At 43.8% G+C, this 19,053-nt stretch overlaps 1 protein-coding gene across 1 annotated transcript in view; it reads right to left on the bottom strand.

The window, feature by feature from the left end:
* LRGUK (leucine rich repeats and guanylate kinase domain containing) overlaps positions 1 to 19,053 on the bottom strand; it is a 477,106-nt gene that overhangs the window by 279,348 nt on the left and 178,705 nt on the right. Inside the window, exon 7 of the mRNA XM_069629624.1 lies at positions 18,534 to 18,677. Coding sequence (XP_069485725.1) covers positions 18,534 to 18,677 — 144 coding nt within the window. The remainder of the gene's footprint in view (positions 1 to 18,533; positions 18,678 to 19,053) is intronic.

Below are 19,053 nucleotides of genomic sequence, written 5' to 3' on the forward strand. Positions count from 1 at the left end.
TATTTTCAAACTTAGATTTTCTAGCTAAGGGGCACAGCAATGCAAAGTATACAACACAAGAAAAAGGCATATTTGAGATTTAATGAGCAAACCTTAGTGTTTCAAGCTGTTAATTTTCGAAGTAAAGACCTATATTCATCATACTATCTTTGTGGAGTTCATGTCACGATATGGCATCATGCCTACAAGTTAAAAGTCTAGTTGTCCTTGGCAGTGTCTCCTTATATGCAGTGTTGCACATAGCAGAACCAGCAAAGTCTCAGTTCGTTTAGTCCACGCGTGATAATTTAGGATTTAATTTCCATGTATTTAATTACCTTCTTTCTCTCCATGCAAAGGGCAGAAGAAATGCTGGGTGCTAAAACTTATAACATTCAAGCCACATTTGCTTTTTTCACATTTTACTTCTAGGTCTAATTTTCTAGATTCTGCTTTTATCTATTGCTACCAGTTCATCTACATTTTTGTTTCTGACATGTTGATGGACTCTGGCCTCTTAGAAGGTGTAATACATCATCTAATCTTTGCCCAATTAAATCAAAGAGTTATGTACCAATCAGTAGACACCATCTTGGTAAAGGAATCCAACAGGAAATACAAAGAGACAGCTCCTCCACAGCAATATTGAAAGTTTTGAAACACTCCCCTCCCTCGCCCCCGAAATTTGGCGCCCACCAATGTCGGGATCAATGCAGCCCTTTTTTATTGGTGAAATAGAAAATATCGGTAACATATACGATTTTTAATTTAACAAAGCACCAATGACAAAAGGCCTAACCCATGCCAACCACATACCAGGCAACAATTCAGTGTCCACCACTAGCACCATGCCAATCTCCAATAACTTCTTTTCCCAAAATATCCACGCTCGTTGGAAGTTTTAAAAAGCCATCTGACAGATCTGGCTTTGCCGACTACAGAAAACAGGAATACATCATTCAAGGAGGGGATGGTCGGGGACTCTTTAAAAAATAAAATCTATTGGGCCTAACATTTGCGACAACTAATGACCCATCACTAATGAGCCTTTCCTATTAAAACCTCAGGATAAGGTAGCCACCAACGTGCTGCAATCTTTTATCAATGATCGATATACCTAGTTGGCAATGGACAGTAAGACTTTAGGCCAAAGAAACACAAAGATCGTCCTTTTGGATGTCAAGGAAAATCCGATGCGACTGGAACGCTGATGCTGCCGGATTGGTCTGATGCAGCCGACACATCGACCACCAAATCCTTCTGTATAGACTGAAGGATTTAACGGGATGGACGGCCATAGCAGATCATTGATTCAGATCCTTTCTCAGGAGGTAAAATAGTTCAGATGAAGGTGGCAGTCAAATGTGGAGTTGCAGAGAGCGCTTCCCTGTCCCAAGCATAATTTGTTGTATACATCAGGCCTCTATGTGCTGCTATGAGTGGTGTTTTACCATAATTACATGGATGATTCACAGACCCGGTTAAGACCTTCAGGAGGCACAGTGCACAATCCATGCTGCATAAAAACATCTCAACCTTACTGCAGCATAAAAAGGCAACTCGGCCCAGCCTTAATGAGACGAAGACTGGCTTCTTACTCTTAGGCTCTAAACACAACTCAACACTACACACGCAGAAGGCCACCTGGGCTACGTGGAGTTACCAATTGCAGCCAATACCATCACTATACAGACACAAGTGAAAACATTAGGGATCTCGTTTTACTTTGCCCCGTTACATCTAGACACACGTAGACGGGGCCCTGCTGCCGAATTCTGTCCATTTGCACAGTGGAGTACAAAAGTCAGCGCACAAGCGTGTACGCCACCTTTTGTCCTGAACGTTTGCACTCCGCCGTGCAAATGAAGTAAAGTTAGCCGCCATGTACACATGGCAGGCGATGATTACAATGGATCCCCATGGAGTCTGCCTGCTTTTTCCTGGTGAAAAAATCTAGCGGGCTCCATAGGGATCCCCAGCATTTGCCTCTGTCTGAAAATGTCCTGCCCCTCCTCTCCGTCATACAAATTGATGAAAACCGGGTGTGGTGCGACGAAGGCATAAAAGCCTTACACATGGCTTTTATGCCTTCCATTTATGTTGCACCCCTGAAGTAAATGGCCTCGACTCCTCTCCATTAGTATCTGCCCATACTAATAGCATCTTACGTTCGACCAACTAGCACGTTCTGCCCCTAGAGAACACACACCCTTGTTGCCGACATGATGCAGACTGATTTCCTGGTCACCCATTAGCAGCTGCCACTCCATTCTGCCCCTATAAAGGCGCTCTGGCCTCTACTGTTCCCCTGCAGATACTGAAAGCCCCTTTCTTAACCCTGTATGTCCCCTCACCCCATCCTGCGGTTATGTATTGGCTGCAATCATTTGTATCGTCCTTTGCAAAAGCTGCCACACACCGCTCTCAATCTACTGTGCTTGTCAGCACCTTGTTGTCCCTGCAAAGATTGTGCATCTCAAGTCTGTGCTCTTGCACGGATTGCAAACCCAGTGTTCTGCAGTGAAAATAGCAGACGTCTGCAAGGTAAATAAAGGGAGAAGAGAGTATTGCAGGATTCGGGGCGTTTGGGGGGAGGGTTTCAAGGATACATCATGCAAGGTAAATAACGTTGGCAGAGTACCAGGGACACACATTTTTCTACTAACCGCAGGGCCTACCAACGCCCTACTTTCCTTTGCTGGATCTGGCCAAACTACGTTTCTCCTCTTGCAAGGGTTATTAACCCATCTTCTCAACCCAGCAGGCGTTGGCAACCCGCTTTTGATGTGGCCAACTCTGGGAACAGGCGAAGACTGCAAGATGAATCAGCAGGTATAGTGGACCAGCAGAGGAGAATCGGGGCAGCAATGGGAGTTAAAAGTTCACAGCTAGGGGAAGAGATGGAATGCTAAGGACAAGCGGTAAACATTGATAGGGGCATCACTAGAGCAGTACTACTGCCGAAAACAGCGACGTGGAGGCACTCGGTAAAGTGAGCTAAGGGTTCACCACGACCCCCTGTTAAGATAAAATAACAAATATAGCTATGATTTTAGGAAGTGTTGAGCCTTGTTTAGAATTTTAACATTCACCATTTGTTATTAAACTATAATGCAAGATTGCCTTTCTAATATTAAAACACCAGAGTCCAGCTATCTGAGTTCTGTGACCAACATTTTCAGGGTTAGCTTTGCTGTTTTAAGCCTGCCCTAGGTAACTATAGCTACCACAAGGGATCGAAGCGTGTATAGTGAACATGGGGGGGGGTCCCCAACACTATCCAATAGGACTCCCAGAGGGTAGGTTGAGTGGGATCCCACAGGCTCATCACCCACACCAATGCAAATAAGCCTCTGTTATGCAGTGCAAATAGCAGACGTCTGCAAGGCGGATAAAGGGTGAATAAGGTATCGGAGGAGACGCTGTGCAAGGCAAATAATGAAGTGTGAGAAACCAGATTGTATTCTCATTCCTTTTCCCCTTCGATCCTCTATGCAGATGGCCAGAGAAAGGCCATCACTGTTGGATCCCGACCCTGTGGGTGGACAGGCAAGAAAGGACCACCTGGGTGGAGGGTTCTTGGCGATTGGTAGTGAGGCACCTTTAGGTGAGACATGGTATCCCCTTTATCCACATGATAACCAATCTAACCTCCCCCCTGACCTTTATGAACCATTATAAAAAAGTGTTCCACTTCATCCCCCCTTTAAAATACAATTAAGTACTGAGACAAAGAAGCAGCAACTGATAAAAGTACAGAGTACCTCCTCTCACCATTTTGGTACTGGGACGAAGAAGATTCATGAAGGCCAGGCATTTACTACTAATGAGAGTCAGGCAACAGTAATTGATGGAACACACCTGCAGTCCATTATAGCACAGGTGTATAAAAGGTGGAACCATGAAGCTGCAAAGAGCATTGGAAGAGGTGAGTGTGGAAGAAGGAGCTGTGCAGGAGAAGCCAAGACGTCGGAACCCCTGCCGAGTTACTGGGGAGACTGCCGGAGGAACAGTGCAAGTCAGAGAAGCCCCTGACAAAAAGGCAAACAGCTGGACCTGTCAGACTGCATTGGCTAGGCTCAGCATGATCGCCAGAGAGTGCTGCGAGGAGTGCCCAGGAAGCACGCTTTCCCGCAGAAGGGGAGAAGCAGCAATGTCCTTGTAAGTGTCAGGGACACTTTAGCCACCGGGAAGCTCTGAAAACCTGTGAACCCAGTAGCGGGGTATGGAATTAAATGAACTTACAACACAAGGAAAATAAAATGAATTACAGTTACTTCGATTGAAAACCGAACTGAATGAAACAAGTGAAAAGTAACCCACTTTACTGCTATTGAATACTGAACTTAGTGAAATAAGGAAAAGTAACCTACTGCGTTGAATGAAACAAGCAAGGAGACATTTACTTAAGCAAAGTAACCCTTATTGAATACTGAAGTGAAAGAAATAAGCAAAGATATCCTTTATTAAGGGAAAGCTGCACTTATTAGTGAAAGCAACATCTTTGGCAAACTGCACTACTTATCTGAATGCAAGAAACTTTAAAATAATGCAGAATCCAGATTAAGAAACATCAGATATAATAAAGTGGTGAAGAAGTGGCTTAAGAAACTACCTGTTTATCAAACTATTGAAATTTGAAAGAAACCTGGAGGTTCCTGGTTGTGTGACCTGTAGTGGATGGACTGTGTGTTCTAAAACTGCGCCATGACCAGAGAACTAAAATATGGGGAATACAGAACTATTGAAAGCAAATGCTAGGTTCCTGGTTGTGTGACCTGCAATGGGTGGACCGTGTGTTCTAAAACTGCGCTAGGACCAGGGAACCCCTAGAAGCTAACAAGGAAGTTTGTTGTGGTGAAAGAAGGAAAACAACAGACGGTCAACTCCAAACTTGGCGAAGGGAGCCGGAGGTATTAAGTTTTCAGAAAAACCAGTCTACAAATAAAGCTTCAAGATACTCCTTTTTGTGTTAAATTAGAACATTGAATGTGGCGAAGGAAACCCTAAGTATTGATGCCTTGGAACTGTTACACCCTGGAAGTGTATTAAACTTGGGGAAGGGCATCCTGATTCTTGCAAAAGTATGGAACTGTATTTTCTTCAAGTTCAAACTAATGTAAAATGAACATTGTGGTGAACTTTTTTACATTGGGGGAAAAGGAGCTGAAGAGTAAGCCAGAGCTGGAAAATAGCTCAGAATTGTATATATGAATCACTGCTTAGTTTATGGTTGACATCCCTACACATTGTTTTGTATTCTTTGTGAGGGAAAGCATAGGTTTTGGACACAAACAGATATTTCAGTTGAACATTCTGACACAGAGTTTTCTTAGTTTCTTTTCGTAGGGAAATCCCACCTTAGTATAGGACAAGTTAGGCCTTAGTCCATCCTGACATTTTTCTTATTAAAACATTATTGTTAACATTGAATCTGTTGTCTGCGTCTCGTTCCATGATGCCAACCTCACAAGCGGCAGAGTACTGGGAACACATACTACTCTAGTAACTGCAGGGCCTACCAACCCCCTACTTTCATTTGCAGGATCTATTCAAACTACATCTCTCCTCTTGCAAGGGTTGTTTAGCAATATTCACAACTCAACAGGCGTTGGCATCCCCCTTTTGACGTGGTTGTCTCTGGTAACAGGCGAAGACTGCAAGGTGAATCAGAAGGTATAGTGGGTGGATGAAGTGTGACCCTGCAGTCTCATCCCCACACCAATGCAAGGTATTACACCATTAAGGCTGGTTAAAACCCCACTACCTAAGGAATCCGAAAAACCTATTAATGGGGTTGTTCAAAGCTGCAGCTCTCAAACACGAGTATCAAGTCAAGACCCTGCCATGCTCTGAGCAAATAGTAACTGATTGGGAACTGTGACTATTCTTCAAATAGCGTCACTTCTCCGTAGGGGAGATCCCCTTTCCATGAGGGTAGGGAGTTGAGGCGTATACCCAATAGTCCCTCTAGGGGTGGTAACATGTGGGAGGGTCTCATAGATGGACTCCTGCGGATAAGGACGCGATTGGGAGACTGCTCCTTTAAACCCCAAGCCTGCAGTGTAATGTTAATGCCTGAACCTTCTACACATAAGCTCACGTCCAAAACCATGTGTTATTGTAAAATATTAAACAACCCTGATGTCACAGGTACTGGGACGAAGAAGAGCTTGAGAACGCTTCAATCGAGCGGGATGAAGGCTCGATCAGCTGCTGTAAATTGGACTGACATTACGATGGGGCCATCACTGCTATTTAAAATGAACAGCAAGGAAGGACAGGGAGCTCGATATCCAGAGAAGGGAGAAAGATCTCGATCTCATACGTACACACAGGAAGGTGTGGCAAAGACAAACATAGCAGAAAGTCTTGTCAGCCGACAGGGCATCTGCTCTGAGAGTTGGAGAAGTGGCCAAAAGAAAACTGGAGAAGAGAACCGAACAGGTTCCAGAAGACTAAAGAGTAAACCGGAGGTCAGTGGACCGAATGAGAGAAGAAACAGTCGGAACAGACCATTCCGGGAATTCCAAGCTGAGCAGTGTGAGGCCACATTTAGGCTGTTTGAGAAAAAGAGAAAGAGAAACCGAGAAGCACGCTTCTCACATACCGGCCGTAGGCCAACGCAGAGAATGAGTGCAACTGTGTGGTGGTTGTGTGACCTGTAATGGGTGGACTGTACAGTTTTACAACTAAGCAGTGACCGCCAAACAAAGCTTGCTGTGGAGCCGTGTAGGCAGAAGGTGGGTAAGACAGTGGCGGTGGCATGACCTGTGATGGGTAGATAAGGTGTTCCGAAACCTGCACCCGAATCACCAGCAACAAATGGCCATGAGAATAAGCAGGCCCCAACTCAAGAACGGCATTGGAGTCGATAAGAAAGAGCACCTGAGGCCCCGACATGAACTTAAGATTCAATCCCAGAACCCAGGTATCCACTTTGTGTCAAACCTGAGAGAAGCTGGAAAGCTACAAAAGACATTTATAAAAGTAAGAGACTTACAGGGAAAATTCTCCCTTGCAGGAGCACTTAACTCAAAGAGTCCAGAATCTTGGTGGTGCAGGCAAGTTCTTCCTCAAAGGACACTTCAGCTCACACCAATATGCGGGATAACCTGACGACAAATAATCCTGACGAAGTTGGCAAAGGACCCTGCTTAAGCAGAGACCACTGTTCTTTGGAAGCTCCCGATACAAAGTGGGGGAGTCTTTCTAATCCCCCTGGTTTTCCCTCATGAAGAAAAGGGATTTCTTTCTAAACAAAAGAGGGGAACAATCTATATGTTTTGTTGGAAACTACAAGGAACGTTGGGGAACTAGCTAGGAGAAGGATGTTATTCTTCTAGCCCCACGAGGAGCCTGTAGAACTGCTTGTTATGAAAAGCTTGGAACGTTTACTTTTTAGAAGACCCGTGCATTGTTGGCATCCAGGAGAAGGGAGTCATTCTCTTGGGTCACGATCAGAACCAGAACTTTAGTATTTTCTATTTTAGTGACAGGGATAGCATAGGAGCTTTTTGACTGGGACGGTGACTTTTGATTTCAAATTCCACTGGCTTCCTGACGAGCACCTGAGTTTCTTTAGTTTAGGTTGGGAAACCCCATTAGAGTTAAGGACAAATAGGTTTATCTTTTCTTTGAATACAAGTTCTACAAGTTCACAGCTAAAAGCTCATGACTTATCAAAGCATGCTTTGTCACCACAGAACACACCATTACCACCAAGATATTCACAGAGTTTGAGGAGTGCTGAAGTTACCCAATATCTGCAGCAGGTAGGCAAAAGAACTGTGACCCATGTGGTCAGATGGTCATTCTAGAGAAAGAAGCATGTCAGTCTTGTGATGAATCACTTTAACAAAATATATCTGTCCCTCACACTTATGCATACAATAACTCTGCAAGGTAATATATGGCAATTTCAAAAGTAACAAATATAACAATTGAATGCACAGTATGATAAATGTCTCTCCTTATAATCTGGGTGAATTACTCTTCGCCAGATTCAAGCAGTATTTTGTTCAACAGTTTCAAAAGATTAAAGGAAATCCTGTCTTGTTACAAAGTTTCAACACAGTGTCACATTTCCCATCTAATGACCAACCGCAACAAAATGTCCTGCTAAAGGTATCAAAATTCAGTGTTCTCCTGACCTGCTTGCTCTGAAAGCATCGACTTCAAGAAAAGTAACCTTTAAATGGAGCATGACTAATATGTGTGAAAACAGGGGCACCTACTTCAAAGAACAAGCTTCCAGCACAAAGGATACTGATAAAAAACAAACTCTGGGCACAGGCTGACCCAGTAAAACCAAATGGCCAGAAGGCAGCAGTCAGGGCCATTTGTCCCACATGAAGATTCACAATTAATTTAAAAGGACTATTATCCTTTAGGCCTTTTTCTCAGTCATCTATGAAACATTTGTTAAGTAATTTCTGGGCGATTTTGGGGATATAAAATGTATCTACCTGTGAATCTGGGCACTGTAATGGCCAGTTAAACCAGGTTTCTGGCTGATCTGAGCATGCTCCAAATATGAGTTGGTGAGCAGGTTGAAAATTAAATTAGGGCCATGCTTAATAACTTACTTATACATAATTGTTGTGCCGTTTATGAGAATGGCAGAAAGTTGCCACCTGGATGTGCTATATGGTACGAATTTGGTGATTGGCGTTTCTAATTCTCTATGATTAGCTGAATCAGAAAGTATTTTTAGTATGGCAGTTGCTAGTGAAATTATGAAGCTGTGATACATAACTAGGTTTTGCCAAAAAAGTTGAAAGGAGAACAAAGGGCGATTACAAATGGGAATTGCCATATGCTGCTCCAGACCCCTAAACCAATCCTGTCTGTTTAATCCCAGTGGCAGGAGTTATTGCAGGATACTTCCCCAAGATTGGAAAACTGGTGGTATCATCACTGTTATATAAGGGGGCCTGCACTAGGACAGGACACAGAAAAAAGAAACACAAAGACAGGACAGAGAGAAGAGACAGACCATCAGGAAAGATGCTGAAACTTACCATCTGACAGCTTTAAGGAGACACCAGAGGAGATTGCTGAGAGTGCATCTGGGTAGAGCTATCTATCTTTAGGAAGGCCTCAAAGCTGACTGGGTCCTATGGTGGAGAGCGGGAGGTCATCTTTGAAAGTGGAGTGACCAGACCCCTGCCCTATCTTTCCAGAGTGCCCCGATTGGCAGCTGGCTTTCCTGAACCTTAAACAGAGGATTGCTATGCAAGTAGAACTGAGCCCTGGGAAACCAAAAGGTGGGAGAGTCTGCGCGCATTGAATCCTTTCCCTTTATAGTGGGGGTAGGGGGACTGTGTCTATACTTAGCCTATTTAACCAAAAATATGAATTTAATTCATTCCCCATATGGCAGAACACTACAGGGTGAATTTTGTGAAAATTAAAAATTAACAAAGCTCAGTTCCCAGTGTGCGCTGGAAACAATAGTCTATAATTTAATTGGGTAATCCTTGTTGTCTAGCTGACCCTGACCCTAACCGCTTTAAGGAAGAGGAGTGTCTTTGTTCTTAAATCAGTCCAATTTTTTTATCTAGCTTACACAACCCAGGACTTACTGTGGTCTTTTTTGGGACACTGAAATCCACAACTTCCCAAAGCATTCAAATTCTTCTGTCTGACTTCCCGACATAGACCAAAGAAAAGGGGTGGGGGGTCTGAAAAACAAACCAATTAAAATCACCCTGTGTTTATTTTAAACCAAAAGTGTGGGCAAAATCATAATTACCAATCTTGAAATCGTACTGCTAGCCTTTTAAGCCTTCAGGAAAATAAAAATCACACAACATTACATGATAAGTACCTTCTTTACTGATCAGTGTAATTATTTTGTGAAGTGAAATTTGCAGAAAGTGAAGAAATGTGATTGTGTACTTTTGTGATGTATTTATGCTGCTAGAAGTCATTGTGTTGTGCCACGGATAAATTGGTGTTTAACAATTTTGTGCTAATTTCTATTAGTTTTAATTTAAATAAATACCAATATATTTCCCGTACAGCGGCCTGGTTCTTGGCTCATTGTTAGCTCAGGGGAGAGGGATCCAAGGGGCATGATATGCGTCTGAGATGGGGCTAAAGAAAAGAATCTGTTAAACAGTTTGTTACATAACCACTTGATTGGGGAGGGAAGGAACACTGCATGTTGCGGGTGGCTTCTCAATCAAACGTTACAGGCTTTCAAATGTACCCACATACATGTAATCACACCTCTTTGGTCTGATAATCAAGCTCTTATTATTCCACTTTCTCATTTCAAAGTCAGTTTGGTTTACAAAATATGGATTGATCTGCTTTCTGCCAGTTCAGTATCGAAAATTACTTCTTTTCTTGCATTTTCTTCTACATGTATTGTTCCCTGCTTTAAAGTACCTGGTCTGAGAAAGCAGGTGGTTATGGAGCGCTACGGTGTCACAATATCTTTGTGAACTTTTGTCTTACCTGCTTTCTGTAGTCCAACCACCAGCCGCTCCCAGTCTTCTGATGCCTGCGCCACTCGCACATAGACCTTTCTCAGCTCCAAAGGCTCTCCGGTGACTCGCCTGCCACCGGAGACAGCCTTAATTTGGGGAAAGTGTGTCAAACCTGGCCTTTCCACTCCGCAGTCTCGTCAAACCAAGCCGCCAGGGGGTAAGCTTCAGTCTTCGATGCTTACCACTGTGCAACCTCTGTAAGGCATAAACTCTCTCTGGACTGGCAAATGCATTCCACTCGACAGTGGTCTCTGCGTCTTCTCGCTCCTCCAGATTCGGCTCCAGCTGCGGCGTGGAGAGTTCAGAACTCTTCCACCTACGACTACTGCTCTGCTCCTTCTGCTTTCTCATGGCCTGCACCAGAGGGGCCGTTTTAAGCCTTGCAGTCTCCCTCAGGTGTGGATCATTTCCATTAACAAGCTGCACTTTGCAGTTTTGTTTCTCTTCAAACATCTTCTTCATCCCAGTACTTTGGAGATTCAGACTTGGAGATCATAATGTAAACATCAGTTTTTCTAACTGCTTTTATTTTACAATAAGCCATTAGAAGGGTGAGCTATTGGAGATAGTTGAAACATGGGATTTCCCATACCTCCTGACCTGCTTCCCTCCTCATGTGGTCCTCGCACAGAGCACCACCCCATGGTCTGGATCAAAAAGCGTCTGCCTTTCCCTGGCCACATGAGAAAGGTCCCAGGCCTTGTTTTCTAGGGGGGGGGGTGGGCAATCATCTCTGAATCATCACAATAGCCCAGCCATTCCCCATGCATTAATGACGTGTCATTTCTCCCTTAACCCACCTAGGAAAGACACCAAGGACATTATCTTTGACTCTGTACACTCATTAAATGTGGATGGGCCTTTTAACACCATTCAAAACACTCTTCTAGACTTTAAAACGAAATTGTCAAAACCAAACTACCAGTACCATAAACCCAAAAATACTGGGACAAGAAAGATGCACAGAGTAATGAGGATTACTGAAAGTCCAAAGCACATGCTGTGCTCTAGTGTTTGGGAAAGCCAACCTGAAGCTGGGAGATTTAAACCGGCAAAACAGCTGAGAAGGGGTCAATCTCACTGGCTGGAGAACGTGACCTCTCTCAATGAGGATCAGGAGACCGGAGGGCTGAAGCAGTGTCTGTGGAGCAAAGCGGCTTTCCAAAAACAGGCAGCAAGGCAAACTGCAGGCGAACGTATGTGGCACAGATGCAAGAAGCAGAAAGGGAACTTCTGGGCGTACGTCTGTACTATATGGTAGCCTCCACCGGAAACGTGAAACCAAAAAGACAGGCGCGAGAAGCCGTCAAACAGTGTGAAGCCCGCAAGAGAACGCAGAACACTTCCTAACCATCACAGGCATGCAGAGGAAGAACTGACATATGCCAGGAAAACCCGGTGAGTCCACCCTAGGTACACAGGGAACACGGGGTGTGTCAGAAAGCATGTCAAAGTACAACCAACATAGTTCAAGTAAATGAGAAAGAACTAGCACTTTCCCTAATCTAAGGTTACCCTGCCTATGAAATGAAGACTAAAGGAAAACACTCTGTAAATCAAAATATATCTCGTCCCTCACACTTATACATCCAATAAAATCATATAGGTATTCACATGGCTATTGAAATTCAACAAAAGAACAATTATATTCAAACAACTTTTATAACCAAGTAACCAAGGTAGGATCCTCTTCCCCAGATATAAAGCAGGATTTCTCCAAGCAATAGGGCCAATTAGTAAAGTTACTTTCAATATGCCAGTTCTGCTTTAAGGGCAACGCAAAGTTCCTTTCAATAGCCACATTTTGTTTGAAGCACAAAAGTTCTTATCCTCTTTGAGGTTTTGACTTGACAATTTGAATGTCCTATAATTAAACAAGGTTCATCACTCATCAGAATAAAGTGTTCTACAAGCCACAAGCCCTTATTTGTCAAACCAGAAAAGTCTTTGTCTTCACGTTTCCAGTGAGTATTTCAATATATCTTCTCCTCTTCAAGAGACAACTACTTCACATTTCTTGTTTACAAACAAGGGTTTTGTCAGAATGGTTCTTTCACAGTTCATTAAACATTTGAGTAGGCTTGCCACATTCTTTCCACCACAAAGTAGTCCTCCAATATATTCTACCTCGTCCACTAACCTGCCAGGACTACCACTAACAAATAATTTCCTGGTGTACTCGCCTGCCAGGATAAACCTCCTAACTCTACTATCAATACTATGCGGTGAGGCATACTTTAAACATCAGCAAAGTCTGAGTTTCAACTATATTGATTCACAGCTTCTTTCATAGGGATACAATACCCATTGACGTTGTTTGTTTCTACTGATTGGTTTACCACAGACAATGCAGGCTATGTCCCTCTCCCCCTTGACACTTTCACCAAAGAGGGTTTCTCTCCTGCGACTTTTGAGTTTCAACCATTACACCAGATAATTGCTGGTAATGTTTGTTGTTCAAATGTCTCTCTTTAAGAAAGTTTCTCATGTCATTCACAATGGGCTTTCTTTGGCTTAGGCAATACTAGTTGTGATCTGTTTTATATATTGCATTCTCTTGGCCCAGGTGGTTACAGTTGCAGCTCACTATTACCCCCTCTTCACTAGGGTAATGCTGGTTACAGTCCTTCTTAAATACTGCCCCTTCTATATTTGGACAGTAATAGTTACAAACTCTTCTCTCGCTTCCTTTCATTATAAGGATTGTGCCAAAAAGTATTTCTCTCTTTAGTTAGATATTCAAAATGATTATAAACAGCAAGAGGTTTTCTACAGAGTGCTGTGTGGCCACCCATCATAGACCAACTCACCGGTTACTCCCTTGCGCGTCAGTTTAACCCGCTGCTTCTGCAATGTCTTCTTCAATCGTCGTGTTCGGAGCGTCTGACAGCTCCAGTTGGATTGATGTGATCCGCACCTTTCACAACAGGAGCCTGCATTGCTCCTTGTGTTTAATGCTGCTCACCAACCGTCGGAGCGGGACATAGGATGTGGAGAGCTTCTCCCTCCCACGGGGCAGCCTGTCACAGAACCGCTTCCCGCTGCACGACCTCTGCTGTTCAGGCTCCTCACTCCTACAACACCCTCTGCACCATTATCCGCTAAACACACAGCAGTGGTCCCAGAGTCTTCCTTTCTCTGACTCAGCTGCATACAAGGTCTCCGACAACTTCTCCTACTGCTTCTCTCGGTTCACATCTGAAGGGGATTTAAATAATCAAAATTCCTGCTCAGGTGTGGATCGCCAGAAAAACTAGACTGCATACTGCAGTTCTTTGCCTCTGAGAACCTCCTCATCGTCCCAGTACCTATGACATTCTGGGACTTGAAGTCCCTAACGTCCTAAGGGTCTCTGAGGAATTAAGTGTTGCTCCTTGATTTTGTAACACAAACCCAAGGGGGATTCACACTTATGGTATTGATATTCTGATCCTTATATGTTCAGTTCTCCTGTTAACCATAAGGGTTTTTATTACTAATACTTTGGGCGTTTTGGAAAGGAGAGCCTTACTCTGACAAAAAGCAATTAGATATTCCGGCATTATGGTAAATCTTACCTTTTCGAAAGTAGATGAATACTACGTCTCTACTGAGTCATCCTATTCGCTTGGTTGCCTTCCCCTCCCAGGTGATTCACCCAGCTAATACTACCCACCGGCGTAGGATTAGGTATTAGCTGCTTTCCCCTGGCCACCTGGGAGCAGACTTCAGGCAGGGATTCTGTGGGGACTCCCAGGATTCAACACAGAAAAACAATTCACTCTACAAAAGCCTCAACTATTTGCTTCGCTACTTTTTTTCTCTTTCCAATGAAGACATCGATAATAAATATGTTACTTTTGCATTATCATTTCCATGGGATGCTGGCCATACGGTTATGTGCCTCAACATGTAACGATTACCCCTGCTTGCCAAATAGGACTGACCAATCTGAAGTTATGCACAACCAGTCCATTTGGTTTAGCACAACAATTGTGTGCACAGCAAACATGTTTTGAATCTGGCAGCTCTTAAATTAAGTGAACATAGATTTAATTCAGTTTCAGTTGGTGTTCCTCTGAGCAGAATTTACTGTGGATTTGACACGCTGAAAGCAGAACTAGGCAATCTCATGATGCTCGGCATCAGTAGAGAAAGGTGGGAACTGAGGGAGATCCTTACTGGGTACCCTCTGAGACAGGTAGATTTCCTGCCCACGGATTTTGGAAGCTCTCCATCTTTGAGAGTCTCCTTAATTCTCTGGTGGCCGAGAATATCACTGGTTAATATATTTGCAGGGTGCTGCAGGATCAAGCAGGGCATCCTCAAAGCTCAGTCTACAAACTCAGGACCTCCAGGCTTTTTAGACTACAGCTCACATGATCTTGGGCTGCACCATTGACTATTGTGAGAGTTGTAGTCAAAAACATCTCGAGAGCCAATATGTGTAGATTCAATGGGGACACAGGCAAATGATCAGGCATGAGGGATAAGACAAAGTTATCATTTGGAGTGGGTGAAGAATTCAGAAGGTGTACTCCTGCAGAAGAAAGCGATTCAATTCAATGACAGATGAAAGAGCAGCAGACTGGGAGGTTCATGAGGGGGCTGCAATAGCAGGGAGTGCCGCTATTCAGAGACAAGAAACTGCAGCAGCAAACGACTTCCATCAGAGAGGGAGAAACTGCAGCAGATAGTACACCCTTCAGAAGAAAGGTTGCAGCATGCATAAGTTATTAAAGAGCCAAACTGCTGCAACAGCATACAAGGGAATGCCCAAGAGGATGTAGCAGGCATGGATTCATTCGGGGAAAAGAGAAACCTACAGCAGCAGGCAAATTATTCCGAGATGGGAGAGAAGCGGCAACAGCAGCAGACAGGAAACCTTCAGAAGAGAAGCTGCAACAGGCAAATAGTTCTGCAGGTGCTGTACTGCAGCATCAAACAATGCTTAATTCATTAAGAAGGCGTGCTGCAGCAGACAGGGCTTCTTGCAGAGAGGGGGAAGCTGCACCAACAGAGGCACATAACACCTGAGTGAGCATCATTCAAGGAGCGGGGAGGAACTGCACAAACATATGGAATCCTCAGGGCAAGAGAAGCTGTACCGGAGACTTGCATCATTCAAAGGGGTCGGACGTTGCTATAGCAGATAGATAATCATTTAGAGAAGTAACTGCAGTAGCTTTTTGAGAGGGAGATACACTGCAGTAGTGCTGGTGAAGCACCATTCAGAGTTAAAAGGTAGAGCAATAGGCACAGTATTGTTCAGATGGGGACGGGACCTAGATCAGTACACAGGGCATCATTTAGGGAGAAAGAACAGAAGGGGTATCACTTTGGGTTATTTGCAGCACCAGAAATGGAATCATTTTGGGGAGAGCAACACAAAGGGCATCATGGGTGGCGGAGCCATAGCAGCAGAAAACGCAAACATTCTTATTGAGAACCCTCCGAGAAATGTGAATTCATTGCCCTTGGATTGTGGATTCGCTGCTTCTATAACCATATCGGTGGCGGCAGAGGATCTTGCTGGGTAATATGTGCATAAGGTTCTGCAGTATCGAGCAGGCCATCTTTCAAAGCAGGGGTCCATTGCCACCGACTGCTGGCTAGGGCAGCTGAGCTCTATGAGGAAACTGGCAAATTATCAAAAGGGGCAGAATTCTACCGCAGAAGACAGGCCATCATTTACAGTTGGAGGAGCATTGAGAAGGTGTCCTGCTGCAGAAGACATGCATTCAATTCAAAGACAGATGAAGGAGCATCAGCAGACAGCAAATAGGGGATCACATATTGGGGAGGAGCAGAAAGGGCATCATTCAGAGGGGGGGGGGCAGAGGTAGAAGTGGTTAGGAAATAATTTAGAGAGCAAAAGCTGGGGTAGTGGGCAGGGCATCATTAAAAGGGGAAGAGCCTGCAACAGCAGACAGCATCATTCAGATGGGGAGAATGCGAAAGAGCACGATTTAGTGGGGGTGTAGCTTCAGGCAAGTATCAATGAGAATGCTTTGGGCTCATGCCATGCATTTCCACCCTGAAGGTGCTATGTTGCTTTGCGTTTGGACCCATTGTGAGAAACCTAAGGGTATACTTGCTTCTTTTCTCCAGGGGTCCTCTGCGCAGGTGGTCAGGGAAAGGCTATCGCTTTAGGATCCCGACCCTGAGGCCTGCTGAGAGTAGAAGAGGTCAAGCATGTCTCCAAATGATGGTCAGGCGGGGCGAATTATACATTCATATCTGCAGCTTGTTAATGGGCTGCAGATGTATAAAAGGCCCAATCCAATGAGGTCAAAAGGGGAAGCAGAGAGAAAGGAGCCATGGCGTTGATGGAGGAGCAGCAGCAGAGAGGCCAAGAGAAGCAGCAAGGAAATGTAGGTGCATGGCAGGCCCGTGGTTCAAAGGAGTGTAGCCTAAGAGCCGGGGCTCCATAGAACCAAGCGAACACTGTAAGGTGAACCGTGCCCGGAGCCTGCCCCTTTCATAGAGTTTGCAGTGCTCATTCACCTGGGGTCAGAAGCTGACTCAGGCATGCCTGAGGGGCTTAAAGTGGAGCCCAGAGGTGGAGAATCAAAGGCTAAGAGATCTGCACTGCAGGAACGTCAAAAGACACAACCAGTGAGTTTCCATGAGAAAGGAAACCCAGTATGCAAATGTTTGAAGTTACGCAGAGGATTGCTTTGTATCGGAGTGGTCGCGTGCATGATGACCCACATTTTCGAGGGCCTCCGATGGGAATCCTCATTAACTTCTGAATAAGTTTGTAGCAGAGTGGTGGCTTCTACATAAAGACATGTTCTACATAAAGACATGTTTTTGAAAGTCTCAGAGTGCTGGGCACGTTACAAAGGCAATTTACAAAGACGTATGACAAGGGAATGAAATGAATGAAAGCTTTTTCAATTGTTACGAAAGTCTTGGAGTGCTCGGAATGTTATTATAGGCAATCTACAATGCTATATAACAACGAAGTGAATCGAGTGAGGAGCTTTAACATTATTTAAATTTGAAACCAAGTGAAAAGCATATCAAACATTTCTTCAACTGTTATCCATGAACATCGAAAATTAAAGACACCTTTAAATTCATCATGTACCAAGCTCAAAAGTGAATACAACTTTAAATGCAAGTCAAACTTATATATGTTGAATTTGCAATCAAAGCTTTGAACCCAAGAAATCAATCTTTATTGAACCTTAAAGTGAACAGAATGGCAGCCATCCAAGTGAGTCAAATATACATTGGACTCCAGAGTGAAGAGAACTTTGGAGGTGAACTTTAACAAGAGAATAAACTGCAACTTTCAATCAAAACATTCTTGTACAAAGACCAAAACAGATCTAGAGGGCACAAGTGTGGTGCAGACCTTTATAAAAGCGGAAAATTATGCTTATACATTGAAAGTGAATCTTGGGGAAGGGAACCCTGAGGTTTTACCCACTTATTGACTTTAGGACAGAGTCTCACAATATTTTATGTTTGGATCTATGTTTTGAAATTTGGGGAAGGGAATCCTGAGTATTGGTTAATTCTATATCATTTTAAATATAAGGCAATCCTGAGACTTTTTTTGGAACTGCTTTATACTTGGGGATTGGAGCTGAAAGAAAGCTGCCAGCTGGACAGAGCTCAACTTTGTGTTGAACACTGTTTTGTTGGCTGCTGACATCCTTACACATTGTATAAGATTAGTTGTGAGTGCAAGTATAGGTTTTGGGCACACACAGATTCCATATTTGACCTTTTGGACTTTGACTTTCCTTTATTTTGGTTTGGAAGTGAAATCCCACCATAGTATTGTGCAAGATAGGCATTTTTCCATTTTTCCATCTTGACTTTTGAGTTAATGAAGTTTTTATTGTTAATTCAGAATCTGTTGTCTGCGTCTTACTGCAAGATGCCTTTGCACCCAAACACAATAACAAAAATGCATCTGTAAGAGGAGATACCTAAACCAGATTGATGGATTTGAAAGAAAAATAAAATCAGTTGATTGCAATAACGAAATCTGAAAACAGATATAAATCTTCACCCAAGGGCAGTAATTAAGCAGGATAATTATGCATCAACAATTACCTTATTATTCTCAAACTTGATAGTCTCCAGAAAGTCGCGCTCCTCCAAACCTTCAAAGCTACTGATGTTGTTACTTGACAGGTCCAGTATACGGAGGGACTGCAATCCTTCCAAACCTGTAATCTTCTCAATCTGGTTAGAAGCCTGAGATGCAAAAAGAGAATACGAATGAGTGACTTGGGAAATACAGCATGATGGAATCTTCAGCAAAGGCACTGCCACTGCCCATTAGCCAGTACCAGGGAAGAACCTTCTCTGTAGCAGCCATGAGCATAGGGGAGAAATGTCATGCTGTTGCCCAGCGATTTCCCCATGCCCTAGGAATGTGAAGGAATCTTCCTGCCACACTGCAATGCCGGTACACTTTCCGCAGACATATCGAGATTTACCAATTTCTGGGTCTGCTGCACAATAGTAGGCCCTACTGCTAGATGAGGGGGTAACAAAGACAGAGCATACTTGTATTATTCATGCACTTTCACCACCACCCCCTATTCTCCAACATCCTCATGGATTTTGT

The sequence above is a fragment of the Ambystoma mexicanum genome, chromosome 12 (assembly GCF_040938575.1).
Source record: "Ambystoma mexicanum isolate Mex_15411 chromosome 12, UKY_AmexF1_1, whole genome shotgun sequence".
NCBI classification, from domain to species: domain Eukaryota; kingdom Metazoa; phylum Chordata; class Amphibia; order Caudata; family Ambystomatidae; genus Ambystoma; species Ambystoma mexicanum.